The 22,894-nt window shown below is 32.4% G+C and overlaps 1 protein-coding gene across 1 annotated transcript in view; it reads right to left on the reverse strand.

Moving 5' to 3' along the window:
- The window catches only part of COL11A1 (collagen type XI alpha 1 chain), a 257,944-nt gene that overhangs the window by 201,038 nt on the left and 34,012 nt on the right, over positions 1-22,894 (reverse strand). Inside the window, exons 3-4 of the mRNA XM_074262824.1 lie at positions 14,526-14,739; positions 10,499-10,661 (exon numbers count right to left, since the gene is read on the reverse strand). Of these exons, the coding sequence (XP_074118925.1) occupies positions 10,499-10,661; positions 14,526-14,739 (377 nt within the window). The remainder of the gene's footprint in view (positions 1-10,498; positions 10,662-14,525; positions 14,740-22,894) is intronic.

The raw sequence follows: 22,894 nt of genomic DNA on the forward strand, positions 1-22,894 counted from the left end.
AATATTTTATAATCAGTAAGAAATTCTAGGAAAGTGTGCTTCACTTACCTCTTCTTTAATTTTAAGCCCTATTTTAAAAAATTTGCACTTTGTCAATATTACAAATGTGATTCTGTCTAGTAGCTAAATCTCTTCATTTCTGAAGGTAAGTCAAAAGGTTTTACTTTTTAAAAGTAATATATGCATATACATACACAATATATTTATTGATTAGTAAATAGATGCATGCATATATCTAATATGCCTTTAGGGTTAATTATGAGTGCTTGTTTGCCACAACTTAGAGAACAGTGTAGTTTAACCATGTTGAGCTTAAAAAAAAAGATTTATGAGTAGAAAGGAGTTTGAATCCATTCATATCTGTAAATTAGCCATTCATACTTAAATGCATGCATGTATGTCACATATATCTGTGTATATAAATGTACATTATGTGTATACACACATACACACATACACACACATACATAAAAAAGAGGATTTCAAAGTTTAAATAGTTTAAAAGCGCACTAAGATTTTTGGAGCTCCCAGCAAAAAATCCTATCTTTTTATTTTTTTGTGGTCCAGACAATCACATGTAGAAATTCCTACACAGTAAAAAGTATATTTTTACCTATAACAATTCAGCATAATATGGTATGGTAATATATAAAAACAAAATTATTGTTAAAATATGATGATTCATGGAAATAATTGGATATTTTGCAGTAGATAAGCAGTTTATTTCATGAGCAGAAGTTGGTGTCTAACATTTATGAAAAACAATATGGTGAATCGGAGGAGAAAAAATGTAGCTCCTAGGCAAAAAACTAGTAGAACTATGATGAATAAAAGCAATGCATCTCTGGGCTCTAATATTGGCTCTTATGAAATTATGAAAATAAGTTCAATTTTTTGGGAAGCAGTTTCAATTGGCGACTTTTAAGGCCCATCTACATCACTGGCCAATGGCTCAGCTCAAATTTTAATAGGGCCATGAAAAAAAAAATGGAAGAAAAGTTTTCTTAGAATTTGCTCTGAGAATAGAATTTCTTAGTTACAGTTCTGTTTGGAAATTTTCTATTACATTATAATCATTCATTTTTTGATGGTAGATATCTTAATTTTTTTTTTCCTTCCTAGTACTTTTTAAAAATCCTCTTTGTTGCAAATAGATGCTTTGCTCTGAAAGATTTTAGAAGCTTGTACACTTTGAACCAGAAGAGACCTCAATTCACCCACCCAACTCCTATCCAAAGATGAGGGTTACATGATTTAGCCTATTGCCATTAAATGGCAGAATCCATGTCCTCCGAATCCAAATTCAACTCCGTTCCATATTGACTTTCATCATCTGTTTCTTATTTTACATTTCCCTTCTGAAATTAATAACATCCTATGAAGTTCCATGAAATGCAAAAATGTGATGCTATAAAAAGGGGTATTAAGAACTTAGGAAATAAATATCAGGAGCAGACAAACTGTAACTAGATGACATGTTATTTTCAAGGGAATGTCAGTCACAAAATGATAATCAGAAACACTGAAAAGTATTACAGAAAAAGAGTTTATGAACATTATATTTTATAAAACATGACATGAGTCAATATCTAGGAAAGATTAAATGCATCATCAACTACTGGCCTTATGTCAACAATTAAATAGAGACATTTACATTTTTAAAGAATGCTTTCGAATTTTCTTAAACTTTAATCTTCTATTTGCTCTCATTTGGAAGACAGTTGTTAGCATAATTGACTGAACACTGGGCTTAAAGTCAGGAGGTCCTGAGTTCAAATCTGTGTTAAAATTATACATATATATATATATAATCATATATAACTTGACTAACCCTAGGGTTACACAACTACTAAGCATCTGAGGTTGGATTTGAATTCAAATCTTCCTAACTCCAGGTCCAACATTCTATTCACTATACTACCTAGCTTCAAAAATCTGTTCTTCTTCATATTATTTGCATATATCAATCAAATAATGGATGAATTGACCCTGACCAAATATAGAAAAAAAGTGTCTCTGCTTCATCTAGTTCTTACACAATTATTTTCATTCTGGAAAAAATGTACTCATAATACTTAAAAATGAGTAGATACTGCTATATTGTCAAAATAGGTTAACAAATTTCTCATTTAAAGTAGTGACTAAATTAAAAAAAAATTGAAAAAGGTCGGAGATCTCTTAAGGGGAATTAGTGGTATATAATTAACTATTCATCTCCTCATCTTATAAAAGTCCAATAGGATTATGATGTATAATATAGGGGAAAATGATAGCATCATTTTAGTGAAGAGAATTTTGAAAAGTTATCACATATCACAGAAGTAAAGAGTTGATGAATAAAAAAACAATAACTAGCATTACTATAACACTGTAAGATTTTGTATATATTATCTCATTTTTAGTGCTACTATCACATTCACATTACAGAGGAGAAAACAAGTTAAGACAGGAGAAGAAAAGTTAAGTGGTGCAATCAATAGAAAACTGGGCTTGGAGTCAGGGAGATCTGAAGGCAAGTCCAGCCTCAGCCACTTACTAGATATATGAAACTTGGCAAGTTACTTAACTTTTTCACTTCAATTTTCCCAGTTATAAATGAAGCTAGTACAGGCCTACAATCCTAGAACTCTTATAAGAATCAAATGAGATAATTATAAAGTATGTAGCACTTTATGTGGCTCTTCCTTAATCTTCCTTACTCCAAATCCAATACCCTATGCTAACATACTGGCCAAGACTATTTACTCTAAATTATACTGCCTGATGCTTGTATGAAAATTTAATATTTTGAGTACCCACTCTAGAGATTTTTAAAAACCTAGATTCAAATCCCATCTGGTTATTTCTTAGAAAACCACCACGAATGGCACAGGAACAACAGGGAAATTTGTATTTTGGGTAAGAGATTTCTAAATCAGTGATATCACAACCATATGAGTTTGTCTGACAGATTAAATCTCACCTCTACAATTTATTCACACCTATCATCATGGCTCCGTTCACTGAAGTTTTCTGGGCCTCAGTTCCTTATCTATAACATAGACACAATATTTTTAATATTTTCCTCATATGGGCTGATATTGGGTTCAAATAATCTAATGTATAGTAAGTGTTTTCTAATACATGTAGCACTGCATTAGTGATTACTATAATCATCATCCTATTTATACAGTGCTTCAAATTGTGTAGACCACTTTATAAGTATTGTCACATTTAATTCTCACAACACCTCTATGATGTGGGTGTCATTATTATCTATATTTTGCAAATGAGAAGAAGTCAGATAAGAGAGTTTAAGTGGTTTACCCAGAGTTATCCAGCTAATAAGAATCTGAGACATTATTTGAATTCAGGTCTTTGTAACCCAGATCCAGTGTTCTATCCACTGACATAAAGCTGCCTGAACTTCCTCATTTCATTTTTAAAATATGTCCCCCTCTCAAAAAAAGTCTCAGAATATGTAACATAATATGGAAATCAAAAAACTTACTCCATTTCATAAGATTTTTCACAGGAAAGCAAGCCAGAAGAACATACATTACCAAATGCACATGTTTTACCAAAAAAGGTAAAGACAGTTCCAATCAATAGAACTCACCCCAAGTAAAAATATCCTTTGATCACTCATATGTGAGCATTAGCATGTGTTGTTGTACAAAGCAGCAGATTCACATTTGGGGACCTCTAATATTTTGCTGTCAAGGATAATAAACGACAAGCCTTAGGGCTTTTAACTTAGGGGTCATTGGCATAATACTCATAATTTTGAAGCAATCATTGTTAGTTTTATGTTATTACAGACATAAACAAATGGAGGGACATTGGTTAGATATACTAGAGAAAAGAAAGTTTAATGACTGAACACCAAATTAGAGCCATCAATCTTACATAACTTATTAATAAAATACTGAGTTGAAATTAAATGGCTTGTTTTAATAGACTCCTGTCAAAACTGTTTACTCAGATCTAAGGGAAACTGAGGGGCTGGGAGACATTAATTTTTAAAACTGCACCGCAAGTCACAGAAATGTTGCTGTTCTTAGTGCTGAACATTTATGGTCTAAGTTAAGGGCCTGCATAGCTATGTTTCTTTTCTAATGAGTCATGTAACCATTTTTAGTTCCTTTTCAGCAATGAGGGCCAATTGTATCAAAAAAAGGGATTTGAACTTTGATGGAAAAAGTTGGTTGCAATTTATATCACTTTTATTGTAATCCTAGGAAAACAAATTGAAATTTCATAAAGGACTTTCTTTGTATATACTGACTTCTGATTATGTTTAAGAAGAAAGAACCCAGACATAGTGATCTTACTGTTTGTGAGGTCATTTCACTAACCAGATTAGAGAATTTTAGAGGCTAATGACCCTTAGAAGCTATTTGGTATTTATTTGGTTTTCCAATATGAAGAATGAATCTTCAGTGTAATATCCACCAAAAATTCAGTTCATTCTAATAATGAACCCAAACCCTCAACCTCAAAAAACAACTTATTTTTAAATAGCTCTAATTGTTAAAATAAAACCAAAAAAATTAAAATATATCTCTTATATTTTCTGTTCATTGTCTTGACTTCAGCCTTCCTTGTGTGGCCAAAAAATGACAAGTCTTTGGATATCTGAAGCCATAAATATTTTGTCCTCTAAATTTTCTTATCTCCTAGTCAAATATTTCTAGTTTCTTTCACTAAGCCTTATGGGACATGTTTTTAAATTGTCATTAGTATCTTAAACTCCTGTTATTGGTTAGCAACCCATGTTGAATTGAATGATTAAATCTTTGGGTCACAACTCAGATTAGACTTGAGTCCCCCAATGGCCTTAGAATAAGCCTCCAAAAGAAAGGAAGAAAAGCTATTTTAATAGAAAACTATATACACACAATCTACCATTACCTCCCAGCTGCTTACATCAGCAGAGGTCAACTGGTTTCTCACCTTCAATAGGTTGTTGGATGTCTCCAAGCTCTGATTATTTCAATCAGAAAGCTACCTCTTTAGAGGTTCCACCACAGAACACCCAAGTCACTCAAGTATGTGGCAACAGGTCTTTATTCTAACTCTTTACATAGTATTCCCTAACATCCCTCTAGCCTTTCTTCTGGAGTTCCCATCTTTCTTCCTCTGAGTTCCCTTGAGTTCCCTCCCCCATCTTCTGCAACCCCCCTTTTATAGTCCCCTGATCACATGACCGAGAGTGCATGAGTTTGAGCATGATCAGCAAGAGCGAGGAGGCTTTTCCTCATTAATGAGGCTTACTCAATATCTTTATGCCCAGTTTATTAGGCTCAGGCAGAATAAGCCTCCAAGTGCTTCTTAAACTTTGCCTTTGAGATCTGCCCCTGACCCTATCGATCTACTAAAAAAAACATTGAGATAATTCTGCAATTATAATATTTTTCTGAAGCAGAATGATGCATGCTAGATCATACACATTTTTCTCAATTATCCAAAAAGTGTCTAAGTTTTTTTTTGTTGTTTTGTTTCTATTTTGATTAAGCCATGGGGATCAGTCCACAAATATAACTAAAATTCTGACATTTTTTATTTTTGGCCCAGACAAAAATGAGATGATTTGATCATTTCCCACAAATACTAATATTGATAAATATTTATAGCATGGTGGATAGATAAGTACATCTCCAAATAATTATTTAACATATCTGATAATTTAAACAGGACATAAGACTTGAAAACTGAAATATCTTTTTTTCTTTAAAAATTAATATTTAGGGTATTTATGGGAATATGCATATATGTATATATACATGCATATATATAGATATGTGTGCTTTAACACATGGATATGGATGTATGTATATATTGTTGAAATGCAAAACTTTTTTTTCTCCATTGCTTGCCTGTCTCTATGATCATTGAAAATAGGTAATCATCATTCAGTCATTTCAATTGTGCCTGACTTTTTATGACTCCATTTGCAGTTTTCTTGGCAAATATACTAGAGTTTTTGTCATTTCCTTCTCCCAGTTATCTCATTCTTATTAAAAAAGTTAGGTATGAACTGAATTCACATTTCGAGTAAGCAGAATCTTCATAGGATATCTTTTTTAAGCTCTTCATACCCATGAAAAACTACTATTGTGAAAGACTTTTGAGCAAAAAGTGCTCCAGAATCTTAATTTTTCATCTCGTTAGGAAAAATATTTAACCCCAAGGAACTGTCTCTCAGATTTAAGGGGGGAAAAGGGAAAATCTTTTTCACCTAAGTTGTTATTATATCTTGTTTCTTAAATAATAATTCTCAAAAATGAACAGTTACTAAAGTATAACCATCTGTGACAAAGCTATTTGGCTTTGTATCACAGCATACATGATACTGAGGATATTTGAAGTGTGAAGGCTAGCTTTCATCTGGTATTTAGGGAATGTCTGCTTCTGTTTACAAGAAACTAGGCAACAATTTGTAATAATTAATTAATACCAGGCCTTGACTTTCTAGGTACCTGACATTCTCACTGTAAATAAGCATTTGCTCAAATACAATGAAAGTGAAAAGCTCCTGAAAGGTACTTGAAAGAAAAACATTTGCTCAAAATTCATCAACAAGCATTTATTAAGCTCCTGTTATATTCTAGGCATTTAGGGTTACAAAGAAAAGGTGAAATAATCCCTGCCCTCAAGGAGCATACACTATAGGGGAGGATAATGCTTATATATAACATATACAAAACAACTAAAAGACCAATTTACAAGGAAGATATCTGAAGTTGGTTGGATCTGGAAAGACTTTATACAGGAGGGAAAACTGAATCTTGAAGGACACCTGGTATTTCAAGAAGTGGAAAATATTGAAGGAAGAATGTTTCATTTATGATAAATATCTAGTACTCTAAAGAGAAGGCAGATAGAATATTTAGTTTAAGAACCAGAAAATAGGCAAGTATGAGGGACAGCAGAGTGTATGTATGGGGATATTTTCTAAAATTACTAGAGAGGATGGGAACTTATGAATTTTAAATGTCAAACAGAGGTGTTTCTATTTGATCAGAGAAACAACAGAGAGCCACTGAAATTTGTTGAGGGTACAGAGACATGTTAAGACATATAGTTTAGGAAAAATTACCTTACATGAAGAATATGTTACAATGAAAAGGACCTTCAGCACAGAGACCTTTTATAATATTGTAGATGAGTTGTGATAGTGATCTAAATTTAGGTGACAGAGACTTCTTTTGAGCTACAATTATTGTTCATTATTACAATCATGGGCAAGTTAATTATCATAACTTGTTTTCCAGAATCTATAATAGCCAAATAATTTTAGAAAACAAAATAGAGGGAATGCTTCTATAATAATGTTGCTGGAAAACTAGTTATGATTTGTTCAGATTTTAGAGTTTACATAAGAACTTAGAAAGGAAGTACCCATGTGAACTTTTTATGGGTAACTAAGAAGAACGAATCCCTAGGAACATCTTTCATTTGTGAAAATTAAATGCACTCCTTGTCATTCTCCAGTTGGGAATTTTATTAGGGAAGTTATACTACCTTTATCCCTGAAATAACATACATGTCCATCTATGAACAGTTTCTCATGAATCAGTTCATCTGCAACTAAGAGTAGCTTTTATAGCACACACACACACACACACACACACACACACACACACACACACACACACACACATACTTTTAAAACAATCTTTAATTGACCTTCTTATAAATCAATGAGAGTAGACCTGACATCCTAGTTGATCAAAGATTCTTTTTTACCATAATAAGATCACAAATGTATTACTGTAGTCACTTTTCACTACTATATTTTTGAGGCCTATTAACATGTTGCAGTAGATATGGGAATCAATGTAAAATACTGAAGAAACTAGGCCCACATAACTTAAAGAAGAGGAGAATCCATGTGATATGATCACTGTCTTCAATTGTTTTAATGGTTGCCATGTGTAGAGAGATTAGTCGTATTGCATGTCATGCCATTTGGTCCATTAAATAAGATCAATGGGTGAGAATCACACAAAAAAACAAAAAACAAAAAACAAAAAAAAACAAAACAAAACAAAACAAAACAAAACAAAAAAAAAAAACAGGTTTGGGCTCAGTATAAGGAAAAAATAATTTTATAAAAATTCATATTCTTTAGAAGTAGAATGTGAGGTAATTACAATATCAGGAGAGATCTTTAAGATGATATTGGATACTTATTTGTTAGGGGATGTATGCAACAGATGAACAGCTGTGAGGTTTGAGAAAGTTTAGATCAGGGATCAGAGTCTTCATGATTGCAAAATCATTTGCACAATCAACTGCATGCAATGATGCTCTGAAAGCTAGTTACAATAATTTTCCACTATTTGAATTCTATAAGTTGATGTTTGTGGCCTATGAATGATATTATAAATATCAAATTGGTCCTAGGTAGAAAAAGGTTACCCACCTCTAGTCTAGATGGTCCTTGAAGATCCTTCCTACTTTAAATTTATATGCTTTTTGGAATGCTGTGAAAAAAAGCATTCCTGGATTATATGTAGGGGAGGTGTTTTGGATGGCTCTTAAGGCTTTATTTAACTCAAATATTTTTAATAACTTAATATATTGTAGAAAATCTAAATTAAAATTAAGTTTTTAAGTAACTGTTCAATCACTGTAAAATATTAATTAGTTAATAGAAGTCAAAAAAAAGAGAAAAGAGCACAAAGTACTTTATTAAGAATATAATCATATATTTTAAAATAATTCCTGTCCCTATGAAACAAATGTTCATTTTATATTTTGTAAGCTTTTAAATGAATCAAAGAGAGGGGGGTGGAGAAAGAATGAGCATTTATACATTGGCTCATTATGTGATGCATATTTTTAAAAATGTTCTCTCATTTGATTCTTATATCAAGATAGATGCTATGACCCCCTATTTTAAAGTTAAGAAAATGAGGCAAAAAGGAGATTAAACTATTTGTCCACGGTTACAAATCTAGTAAGTGTCTGAACTTGGTCTATTGAAGTGATCTATTTAGTGCATCAACAGCTGCCTTGACAAAGACCAAGTAATTTAATAAAGTTACTAATGTCTTAATCATTGTGAATTTTGCTTTAAATATTAAACTTCCTCATCTTTAGTAATGTCCAAATAAACTATTGAAATTACTTCACAGTTTAGAATATAGTTAAAATTTATTGTCATTGGAAAAAATGCCTTTCAAGATAGAAATGATCTATTCTTTCAAATAAGCAACTAAATTATGAAGTTTTTTTCCCATTTAATAGAGGCCTCAATCTTCATTGGCATAGAATATATTGAAAAGCTAACAAATGAAGATTTTATTTTATTCTGTAGTCTAAAAGTTGACAGTATAATCAACAAATACAAATGCTTTCACCACATTCTGCTCAACTACTTACTTTCAGCCACAGAAAAATTTGAAAACAATTAAATTTTATTACACTAAGACATATACCCTATTTTCCAAAGAGTGTATGCCAGGTCATGATATATACCATAACTAACATAAGTACCAAAAGAAAGAATTTCAAAGGGGCCTCCATGTTCTAATTAGAGTTAGATTCTAGTAATTCTTTTTAAAAATATTTTTATTTATTTGTTTGAATCACTCTCTTCCTTCAAGATGCAAAGAAGAATTACCATGAACAGAAAAAATTTATTGATCCCCCAAAATATTAGTGCTTTCTCTTCAAGAAACTTTCCATTTAAGTACTTTGTGTTCATTTTGGTTTATTTTTTTATTTTTGTTCTATATAAACACATATATGATATATATCATATAGATGTATAAATCCTTGTTCTCACCCTTCCATCCCTTAAGAATGTAACTTTCTTGAAAGTGGGGATTATTGTATTTGTATCCCCAGTGCCTGAGAAGTAGTAAACATTTAACAAATGTTAACTTTTTATGATAAAAATATTGGAGGTAGTCTTTGATTAGTGAAAAGAAGAAAAACTTTTACTATGGAATGCAAGTTCTACCTTTCAAAGTTTATTCAACAATCTGCTTATTATCAAAAAAGTAAGAGAAAGTAATGTTATTATAATGAAAACAAATATGTTTGCCATGTGCAAGATTATCTCTGCTTTAACTTGGAGCAGTTTACAAAGAAAAGACAGAAATGCAGTCTTTGTCTTGTCTGTTTCTCTAAGGTAATCTCCTAAAGAAGGAAATGACGAAAATCTCTCTTTCTCCAAAGAAAATAACACAAAGAAGTAAGAGTAAAACCATTTGTTCCTCCCAAGAGAATGGCACTTCTGTGTTCCAATCACTCAATCTGCATAACTGTTTTTGAGGCATTACAATTGTAATGTCTAGTCATTCTCCTTCTGAGCAACAGGAAACACCAACATTACACACACCCACAGGGTCAGAAAGTAGGCCAGCTTTTCTTTGCTTTCCAAACTTCACCTACCAAGTAGCTAAAAGTTACTGTTATGAATCTTGCCAGTTTTTTTATAGCTCATCCTCAAACATATTCAGCTTGAATTAAGTGTGATTATTATTATTATTATTATTTTTACCTCAAAAACTTCTTCATCCAGAATCCTTGTTCCAAAAACTGTTATCCCATTGATGTCAACAACTGCTTTGTCACTTCTCTGGAGTGGTTTAGTTGTTTTCTTCTTGCAGTCAACGATCATAGTCACAGTTTTTTTCTCCACACTGATAGCAATCCGATGCCACCTTGATAAACAGTACAATTCTTTTATGAGTTTTAGAGATACCAGCTCCAAAGATATTTATTTGGAAATTACTAATGATTGAGCTTGACCATATCTATGTTCTTCACAATGAACATGCATTTTAAAATAATAATAATAACAAAGAACAGCAAGATTAATAATTCAATTGGATCAACATAGGTATTTATTGAATATCCATAAATGATTCTTATTTTCTGACTTTCTGAGATAAGGATGCTGTGCACCTGCCAGTGATCCCTCCTGATCACAATTATATTATTATCTGCCCTTTCTGTTTAGTACTAGGTCCTCTGAAAGGCAGGGGAGAAATGTAAGTTATTCAAGAGACTTAACTGTTTAAGGTTATTACATGTTGCTAGTTTTTTTTTTGTTTGTTTGTTTGTTTTGTTTTGTTTTGTTTTGTTTTGTTTTGTGTGTGGGTGTGGGTGTTTGTGTTTTTTTTCTTTTTTTTTTTTTCTTTTTGTTTTACTTTATATTGAAAAAACATAGGCTTGATTTCATACTGTCCTTGGGTGATTGATAGAGGTTAGGATGGCATCCAGGGTAAGTAATAGGTTTTATGTGCATATATGTTTGCAAATAAAGTGGAATTCCATTGATGAGGGGCGGAAAAGTCTATCAGCAAGGTCCCCAGAGGGTGACTGTGAAAGGGTGTGTCTATTAGTAGAATAATTTATTCCATCTGAAGCAATCAAATATTGTAACTCTTGAAGACAGTGTGCTCCTATCTTTATTTCATATTTATTCTGAGTCTTCTTGCTTCATTTTTCCAGTTTAATTTCAAAACAGTAATAGATCACTATTGAGCTACTGTGTGAAGGTTCCAAGTTTAAGACACAATAACTTTCCTTCTTTCCAGAGCTGGCAAGAAGTGGGAACACTAAAAAAGCAGCATATTCAACCCATGTGTGGAGAGAGAGTTTCAAATCACCCTACAGCTACTAGCTCCAACTAATTCAGGAATGGTGATGACAGACTTGGGGGGAGACATGTCCAACCCATTTGGAAACATACATACCCTAACTGTACAGTATAATGATGAATTTTTATTAAGAATATCTGGTACTAATGGAAACCATGTGAGTGAAGCTGCTCACTTGGATTTTTTTTTAATGCCACTAGCCCTCTGGTTGAGACTTCATATTTTTCCATGTGAAAGGTGCTTGATTGATATTCCAGAAGTATCTAGGATTTGATCCATGAAATAACTACAGAATAGTTAGGAGACTGTTATAAGGTCCAGTTCATGTGACCTGGCATGACTTGCTAAAGGCAAAGTATATTTCCATAGACATTCATTTTAATTTCTCTGATGGCACACTCTAGTGAAATAACCTATCTCTTTTTACCTCTATATATACTTTCACATTATAACGGGTCACAGTTATTTGTGAAAATGTCTTATTAATAGAAGACTGGCCATGTTATTATGTGTAAAGTTCTTGAATTGTGAGGGTCTGGTCATCTGCTAAATTATAATCCTTCTCTGGGAGGAGATCTGTAAAATCTTTTCCTCTGTGCGCAGGTTTCTTGGGAGCTCTGAATCTCCTCCAGTTCTTGTCCTTTCTCAAATCAGTCTGGTCTCCTTTCAGCCTGCCTGGCGTCACAATTCTATCCCAGAGTAGATTCTCTCAGACCCAATGCTGCCCTTCTTTTATCCTCCCAGAGAATAGGCATGTGAGAACTCAATGGGGCGTGGGGAAATACTTCCACCAATGAACTTGCTCCTCTTAGAATTCCTAAGGTGTAAACTCCCTTTGAAGGTGGGAACCAAAGGTCTGAGCCAGAGAACTGTCAAGTCAACCTGAGTTCTCATCTTGTCACTGTCCAGACAACCTGAGTTCTCACCTTGTAATCCTAACAATTATGAATATTATTTTTTTTTCTGCTACAGCAAGTCAAGAAGACATCCTGCTCTCTGTACTAGGGGAAGGAATACTCACGTCGCTGAAAAAAACAAATGGAATGAAAATGAAAACCTGACTACAATACTGTAGGGCACAAATTATATCTAGTTCATTAGAATACAAGCTTTCTGCAGGAAAGAACATCATCCCATCTTCATCATCCCATCTTCCTTCTGTTCCTCTGAGCATAGTAGATACTATATAAGGATTTGTGAATGAATGAATGAATGAATGGATGGATGGATTTATTCTGGATTAGAGTGGGAGTTTGGATAAAGTTTTATGTAGGCAACATAAGGTGTCTCACACAAAGTAAAACTGAAATGAATGTTTCTTTTTCTGGAAAAAAATTGTCAACATATAATTTCTGATATTTTACACCTGCAGTTTTATTATAAAAATAGTAATCATTTCCATTTTGGAGTGACTTAACATTATTAAAAGTGGTGTTAGGATAAACTGAAAATAATTATTTTTCTGAAGTTAACCTGTGAACTCAAGTAACAATGAAATTTAATTAGTATGGCATATATCATCATATGTATGTGGGTACATATATATATATATACACATGTATATATAAAGACCTAATAGTAAAACTTTCATTTATAAATACAAGCTCATTTTTCAGTATCTTCATGTGATGTCTGATTATTCCCTGTAATGATTTGCATTAAGAATTTGTTTAGCTTAACTTTATCTTGCTAGAAATGGTTATTATGAAAAAGCAATTATTAATTAGTTGCTTTTTAGTATCATTTCATTGAAAAAAATATTTTCTGTGATGCTATACAAAGAGATTAACATTGACTCAGCTAGGTCATACGTTTTCTGAGTGACATCTTGGGAAAAATATATCCACATGTTAAGAATGAAGATTAAATTTTGTTTAATATCCAAATCATAATGAGCAAAACTATGACTTGTACTTCCGTTTTTAGTTTTATAATGTCGAGATTTACTGTTTCTTTGAGCTTTAATCCTTAGTAAATCTAACACTCAGGGCCTGGTATATTTACATAGATAGATAGATAGATAGATAGATAGATAGATAGATAGATATAGATAGATATATACATACTTGTTTATTAATCATTCGATTGATAAGTGTCTTAGTCAAATATAAAGAGGTGAACATAAACAGAAGGAGCTAGGGCACTGAGCTCTAAATTCCCTGGGACTCTGCTTCTTTAACCCATGACATTTTCCATCCTCTTACTAGTGCTCCAAACAGTAACTTTTCTACCTCTTTCTATGAGAACTGCTATGTATGCACCAATATTAACATTGCATATAAATGGGTCAATCATTTGACCCATTGTTCCATTCAAGATCCCTGTGACTTCCCAGACAAAGAGTCTCTCCTGGTCACTACTACCATATATTTACTACCTTTTCACATTTTGATTTAAGATATTTAAAGATTAAACATGTCTTTTTTTAATCCCCAGTATGGGAGATTGTTCTTGGTACATTCATTCAAATAATTCAACAGATCTTACAGTTTTTCATAAAAGATATAGATTCAGAAAAATATACTTTTGCCTTTAAGTACTTCACTCATGCCCATATACCAGGGGGAATCAACGAAGACATATATAATAATGTTTAAACATCAATATTGACAATGAGTCAACAAAGTGCAAAATTCTTTGTTTTGCTGTTTTTTGTTATTGTGTTATGACCTGACAATCAGATAAGATTTTTTCTTTTATTTTTCAATAATCCAAAATAGTCAAAATTCAAAATCAAATTCAAAGAATTTCTTTAAAGAGAGTAATGAATCTCATTGAATCATTTATTTACATCTCAAACTCAAACTCAAATAAAAATAAATAATTTTCAGTCAAGTTAGCATTTATTAACCACCTACTATGTGCCAAGCACTGTGCTTATCACTATTAAATGTAATATAAAACATTATTCATGGTACTTACTTCCCATCAGCAATGTTTACAGTTCTGAAAAGAGGATAGTCTTCAGGGGCAGGTTTTCCATGCTGGTCTTCATAGAGAAAGACAGGGGACCTTCCAACCTCAACACCAATTTGCTGAATACCCTGCTCATTATAGATTGATAAAAGGAAGGACTGGATTCCCTTTTTGGGCTTTACTGTAAATAATATTGAGAAATCTTGAGGAAATGTACCACCTAATAAGAAAAGGAAAAAAAAACAGTTATAATTTTGAACTAAATTTATCTAAGGAAAATTGAAAAGTAATTGTACTCTTTAGTATTGATGAATTCTTGACTATAGTTGGCTATATAAATGCCCAAGCTATTTCAATAAGATATCATTGGTATACATTAAACTATTGATCAAAGTGGAGAAGGTTATTTTTTTTTAGCTTGTACTTTACAAAATTACATTTTAGCCAGAGATCAAACTTGAAATCATTTATTTAGATATAATCAACATTAAACTGATCACAATACTAGTACACGCTTAATACACAGTAAGAATTCTAGTTTATATGGGTTAACTGAGCACTTCAAACTTATTTTTGTTTTTCATTTATCATGGGAAAACTCAAGGTATTTATTATTGCCTCAAAATGTCAATTTAATGAGACAATATGTGAATTTATTATTTTCTATTCTTTAAAAGTTAAATAAAACATCATATTTTTAAAAATACTTTTCTATTTTTTGAATAAATGAAAAAGCATTGACCTAGCAATCACTATGTCTTAGGGTGGAGATACAGATATATTTTCAAAAAATTGCCTGTGACAAAGGAACTCATTTTCTAATATTGTAAGGTAACATATTTGGGAAATTAGGTTTTTATTTGTGTGTTTGTTTGTTTTTTGTTTGTTTGTTTGTTTGTTTGTTTTCCCTTTAGAAAGTCACAAAGATGGCAAGTGGTTTGATTGGCACCTGATTAGTATATCCTTTACAGGAATGGTAGTATTGATAAGATTACTGTTCCCACAGATGGAGTTTGAAAACAGGGGAATAAGAAGGCAGAGAAAGGGCATGTTTCTGGCAGGATAATAAGGATGCCTGTGGATCATCATTTTACTTCTGAATAGAGTTAGATATGGTAACTCCTCACCAATAAAAAGATCAAGGTCCTAACATAAGAGTCTTAATACTGCTACTCAAATTGGTGAAAGATTGAAGTAAGAGAAGCATTTGAATTCTCTATATAAAACTAAGACATACAGAAAATACATAAAATATCAATATAGAATGGCATATCATGGGGTAAAGTTCAGAATTCCATTTTAAATTATTGTCTGAGGTTTGTAATTGGCTGGTTATTTTTCTGAAATTTACTAACATAACGTGGGAAATTTTGTATATAAGAATTTTTCATTTCCCCAAAAAAAATGATAGCAAAAGACAAATATTTAAACGTCTGTGAATAAATTTCTGCAATATGGAAGATTAAGACTTTATCATTATCATATTAAGACTTTATCATCACAAATTTCCTTACATTAAAAAACAAACAAAAAACCTCTTTTGTTTCTTCCTTGTTATGGTTCTGGTGAATTACAATTTTATAATATCTTTTTTCTAAATCCCAGCTGGAAAATTTCAAATAGAATATTAAAATTAGCATATTCTTAAAAATCTTCTAAGAAAGACCATTGGATCTGAACATAAAGTATAATTTTATTACATAGACTTTCTTGAAATGGAAATTTATTGTTTCATATTTTGAATCTTTTATGTTCTCTTTTGCACATAACAAGGTTTTTCTGTTTGATTCTCTATTTTGAAATTTTTTTTTAAATAAAGGAAAGACCATTGGAGTTAAGGGAGAAGGTGCCAGACTTGGAATCAGAAGAGACATGTCTCTGGATCCTGCCTCTAACACATTTTGTGTCAACACATGTGACTTTGTAAATCACATCAATCCTTCAAGCCTCAGTGTTGTCAGCTGAAAAACAGGGATAATAATAATAATTGCAATGCCCCGCTTGCAGGAGGATTATGAGAATCACAAGATCTTAGATTGAGAGTGAGAGTGAGAAAGTGAGACTCAAGAGAAATTAAATAATTTGCCTGACATAAAACTGCCAATGTCAAATGAGTTTTCAGCTCAGGTCTCCTTGACTCTAAGTTTAGTGCTCTACTATCCATATATAAACTTTCTGTCAATGAGATATAATGAGATATCATCCAGAATTTTGAAAACCTGAAAATACAATATAACTATCAAACACTGATGTTTTTCAGATAGCCATATTCCTTTCTTCATTCATGTTGGTATTCATAATCAAAACTATTGGATTAATTAGAACACTTTATTCAGCATAAGAAAATCCATATTGCTTCATAATAGTATCTTAAGTAAAAAATATTTTAAAGACAATGATTTCTTTCTGTGTCATCAATATCAGGGAGCTGTGGAATGCCCCTACATCCCCTTAATAAATCTTGTAAATCCATCACTCATGGAATTTAGCTAACCTTCCTCATAGCACATTTATATTTTAGCCCATATTACCTCACAAAGCACCCTTCTAGTTTATTATAATGTATATAGTATTTCTTTTTGCTTATTCTAAAATTCCTTTTAAAGTTTTCTTATCATGTACTTTAATTACAGATTCATCGACTAACCATGTTTGGAAGTAATAGTTACTACTTTACTATTTTAAAAAGTGTCCTTTGAAATTCTCTTTCTGGATGAATGCCACCTCGGTAGCCTTTGGCAAATCCCTTGGCAAAATAACTGTTTTTAATTATAAGACATATTTCAGCTAATATTCAAACATTTCATTCTAAAATTCTATGGTAGAGGCATTTATCTTGCCAATAAATTGTAGAATATGGAAGGTAACATTGTATGATGGAAAGTAATCAGAGGCAAAGGAGATGAGTTCAAATTCTAGCAAGATCATTTGGTACCTTTAAGAATTAGAGCAAGTAATTTCATATATCCGGATCTCACTTTTGAGGGGTTTAGACAAGATGATGTTGAGTAATTTTTCTATATCTAAACCTGTAAATCTATTATCATCACCAGATCCCTTATATAATGTATTATTAGCCCACTGTTTAATAAAGCATGTACTTGGGGTGTTTTCCAACAATGTTGATGGAAAGAACTACCCACAATTCCATTCAGCAAAATTCTAGACCTTCTTTACCTCACACCTAAATTATTCTCCTACTTAAAATTCTTGAGATGCATTTCATTACTTGAGTACCTGTACATGACTTTCAACATCTTCTGTGACTTTGTTCATCTAACTTTATTTTGAACCACTCTTCAACAATCTAACTTTCTAGTTATAGCAAAGTCAATTTCCTGCTATCCCATGAATACTCAATATTTATTAATAACTGCTTTCTCTCACTCAATTATCTCCACTCCTTTTAATTCTTTATTTTCCTTTCTAGCTGTACAAATGCTTCCCAACCTTCAGATCTATTCTGAGTCTTTCCTAAGAAAAGTAAATCATGCTTAAAGTGCATTTTGTTTCATTAGAGATGTAACAAAGAAATAGGTTTCAAAGGCTTATAAGGAAAAACTCTACTTTTAGAGATATAGTTTTAGCTAAGAAAGTCTCTGTGTAGCAAACAAAGGACTAAGGGAATTTTATTTTTAGATTTATTTTTCCCCAGGAGACAGATAAGTTATAGTAGCAGTGTATCCTTTCGAATAGTCATGACTTGCCTTTATCATCCAGGGGAACAATTCTAGTAGAGACACAAGCCTCTGTAGTTACTGCTATTAGAGTTAAAATCCGTGACTTCTCAGAAGTTATAGTTACTAACATTTGAAAAAAGAATGTTTTTGATAACAAAGTCCTTGTCCTATCAACATTGAATATAAAAACTGATTTTCTTCAATTGAATTGACACCAAAAACACTATTACCTGCTTTACCACAGTATCCTCCAGAGTACTAGACATTGAAATCTTCCATGACTTTACATTCCAAGGTGTGCTTTTCTATCCATACTAAAGTTGAACTTTTCTGTATGGTCTATATTCCTTTTTAGTTCATAAGCTCTAAGAGAATGAGGATTGCCTTACTTTCTGTTTGAATCCATAGAAACCAATACAGCACTTGATATGTAGTGATTCCTCCTTCTCTTCTTCCCTCTCTCCCTCCCTCCCTTCCTCCCTTTCTTCCTTCTTTCCTTCCTCCCTTCCTTCTTTCCTTCCCTCCCTCCCTCCTTTCCCTCTTTTCTTCCCTTCCTTCCTTCCCTCCATTCCCTTCTTCTTTCCCTCTCCCCTCCCTCTTTCCTTTCCTTTCCTCCTTCTTTCCTTTTCCTCCCCCTTCCCTCCCTCCCTTCCTTTTTTCCTTTCCCTTTCTTCCTTCCCTCCCTCTTTCACTTCCCTCTCTCACTTCCCTCCCTCTTTCTCTTCTCTCCTTTCTCTCCCTCCTTTCTCTTCTCCTTTCCTTTCTCTTCCTTTCTCCCATCTATTCTTCTTTCCCTTCTCTCACTTCCTCCCTCCTTTCACTCCCTCTTTCCCTTCCCTCCCTCTCTATTTTCCTTTCCTTTCTCCCTTTCTTGAGAGATTATCTGGAGAGAGTATGCATTTGCCAGAAGTACTATCTTGAAGCCTTTCCAGGGTAGGAACTACCACAGCTTGTATTGCATTGCATTTCAACTTAGCTTTCAAGATTTTAGGATCACGCACAGGCCACAATGATATATTGGAGTAGGACATTAGTGTATGTGTTCTATTACTGTGTTCATGTAACAAATACTCATTAGCTAGCTGGCTGATTGACTGATTGATTGTATCAAAACTATATATATTCTCAATCAATTCTCTTGTGTCTAACAGCTTATATTAGGGAGCTATTTGGCTAGTTTTATAAGTACAATTAAGAAAACTAGCTAGAAGCATGCCCAAATTCATGATCATATCCTCATTAAAATCATATTCAATTAACTAATCAATTAATAAATATTTTAAGCCAATTGAAGTTCCCTAAAATAATAGGAATTACTTCAAGGTCAGTGAATTTTAAGAAGCAAAATATTAAAGTGCAATAAAGTCTCAAAAACTGAAGTTCTGACAATTCTTTTGAAGATTACAAGGGGGTGGGGATCTAAAAATAAAACAATAATGCTATACAACAGACAGGAGGCAGATGATTGTTGCATTTGAGAAACCGCAAATTAACCCATTTGGCTGGACCCATTCCACGCAACAAGCAGTTTTTAAATTCCTATGCACTAGGCATTGAGCTAGGCACTCAGGACACAAAGTAAAACAAAAAGGCAATGTGGGCAATATGTATACAGATATTTTACATTGATAATATTTGGAGAAGGAGGAAGTATCTAATACTAATAGAATTAGAAAAGGCTTTCTTCAAAGCCTTCAAAAGATGGTTCCTGGAACTAAATTCCAAAAATGGAAGTATAGCCTGTATAAAGGCATAGATGGGATTTAGGATGTTAGTAAAGAAACATTGAAGAAGGTTCCGGAAACTGAAAAACATCTGCTCTCAGGGCATTGTTAGGATAGAAGAGATATAACTTCAAGGATATTGCTGGGATGAGGGGGCCATCTACTCCACCTTGATTCAACTCTTTCAAGTGACATTTCTGAAGTACTACTCAGTGCTTTTCAAGGATGATATTTTTACCTCCAATTTTCAACCTATATGGGATTTCTTCTCTTGCCACCCCATGACCCAAGTCCTGTCCTCTCCATTTTTCCCTCCTATGGTCCTAAAGGAAAATAAAGCAATATAGTTTTTACAACTAAAACTTATAATTCAATGGAAAATCATTCTAGGTACCCCATATTTATTTCCCTAACCCATTTCCCCACATTTCAGGTTTTAATCTTTATTTCCCCAAACAGATTTACACCTTTTAATGACTTCTTTGCCCCTTTCTTAAGATATGCAGAAGCCTCCCAATATCTCAATATTATTTCCCAGTAGGCTTGTTGAAGATAGCAGTTTTATCTAAAGTCCTGAGCAATGATCCAGTGAAGATGCCATCAAAATTGTAATAATCTCTCAAGAGATTATCCCAATAATGTCTTAAATGGTATCTAGGTATGGGATGTGATAAAGGGGGATTTCTGATTTCTTGTTCCCAATGTTTGAGACTCCAGAGTTCCATCATTGTCTGCTGTGCCTCTTCAATTAACTTCCCCATATCTTTTACACAATAATACAGTTCCTTTTTCAGTTTCCTTTTTTTAGTTCTCTTGCTTCAACCCCCGATTCTTGCAAGGTACCAGATGCCCTGGTTCCTACCAGGGATAGTATAAATATAGTTTAACTCATTTTAGAAGAAAAAAAACATCTCAAATTATACATGAATAAGATGGAGAAATATTGTTTGATGCTGGCACATTTCAGTAGGCTGATTGATTCTAGACTCAAAGTATAGTCAAGAATTACTCAATGTCAACATGAACAAAAGCCTCAATAATGCACAAGGAATCTATCTTTGACAAAATATTTTTAAAACATTTTGACTGATTTATCTAAGGGTAAGTCTTATTTAATTAATTATATTATTTTTAATGTGCTAATTAATGATTATTATTATAATATATAATTACAATACAATTTATTATTAATGATTAATTATTATATTAATACAATGTATTAAGATTAAAAACAGACAAAAAGAAATAAATCTTTAACATCTGAAAAAGGTTTTTATACCTTGTTTAATTGAGTTAGAAATGGAACGAATAGTTTATTCTTAAGGGCATTTAGGTGGCACAGTAGCTAAACTGCTATCCTTATAGCTAGGAAGACTCATATTCCCAAGGTCAAATCTGTCCATAGACATTTCCTAGCTGTATGACCCTGGGCAAGCCACTTAACTCTGCTTGCCTCAGTTCCTCATCTATAAAATGATCTGGAAAAGGAAATAGCAAATCACTCAGTATCTTTGCCAAGAAAACCTCATAAAAAGTCATAGTAGACTGAGAAAAGATTGATAATTTGTTTTTCAAAAACAAGCAAACCCTGATGATATTAACTAGAACCTGGAGCACTTAAAGTTCAGGAACTGAATTTGGTGGAAACAGAGATGTGTAGCTGTAATAGAAGGCAATGTAAATTAGGGGAGTAAACAGAAAGTTTTAAATGAACTCATGTTGCTAGGTTTATATTAAATTCATATTATTAAAGTTTACAGATAGATATAATACTGAAATTACTAGGAGTAAAATTTTAAATCTTTTTTTTTTTTAAATGAAAGATGCCAGAAATTCAGATATAAATAAATATTCTTTCATTTATCAAAGAAGAAGAAATTGTAAATTCTGGGAGATATAAAAAATGAACAGTGATTACTGTAATGTAATGTAATGTAATGTAATGTAACAACTAAAACCAAGCCTTGAAAAGATAACTTCATTTCCTTTTTTTGATGTTATTAGACTTACAAACCAGGGGAAAATCATTTATATGGAGCATTGATTTTAGGAAAGGGGTTTGAGAAACAGAATTAATGAATGTTTACTGATGAAATATGTGTGTGTGTGTGTGTGTGTGTGTGTGTGTGTGTGTGTGTGTGTGTGTACAGAGATTAACATTGGTAATTGGATGTGGAAATGTTTCTGGTTAAACAGCTTTGAGAGTCAATATGGTGCAATGGCTAGACAACGAACCTTGGAACAAAAAATCCTGCTTCAAGACCTATTTCTGACTGATACTGGTATGGTCCCAGGCAACTCACTTAATCAACCAGTTCTCTATACCTGTGATATAAAAGTCAAATCAAAATTAGTGGCTATTAAACCATACATAAGGATGGGAGGCACATAGTAACTCAAAAATTACAATTAAACTTTATGAATGTTTTGTGTATTTTTATTTATTTTGTTAAATATTTCCTAATAAAGTTTAATCTGTTTTTTGTGCTGCATTCAAGAGTATTAAAGCTATTTGTTTGACAACTCTGCATTAAACAACTCTCTAAAAGTATAAGTTTCAGAGAAAGTGAAGACCACCATTTGCAGAGTTTTCTTCTCAAGGAATCCCTAAAGTCAGTGAAATCACACATCCAAATCCTATCCTTAATCCTAATAACCATGGCCAGTGGGAACTGAAGCTTTTTTTTTTTTTTTTTTTTTTTTGATAATTAAATTGTAATTGAAAGTTTTTGAATTGTCTTTGTTCTCCAATATTTGGTAGGATATGAAAATGTGGATATATGGAGCAAAGTAATTAAAAACAAAAATATATTAAGCTAGACAATAGTGTTGACTAATGTAAGCTTATAATACATTCTCTACCCTGAAATCTCAGAATAATAAACTTTGGCTTATTTCAAAACATTGAATTAATGATTTTCTAGGTTTATATCCTTATAAATAAATGTGTTAAATGCAAACAACCACATAG

This window comes from Sminthopsis crassicaudata, chromosome 4 (genome assembly GCF_048593235.1).
Source record: "Sminthopsis crassicaudata isolate SCR6 chromosome 4, ASM4859323v1, whole genome shotgun sequence".
Classification (NCBI taxonomy): domain Eukaryota; kingdom Metazoa; phylum Chordata; class Mammalia; order Dasyuromorphia; family Dasyuridae; genus Sminthopsis; species Sminthopsis crassicaudata.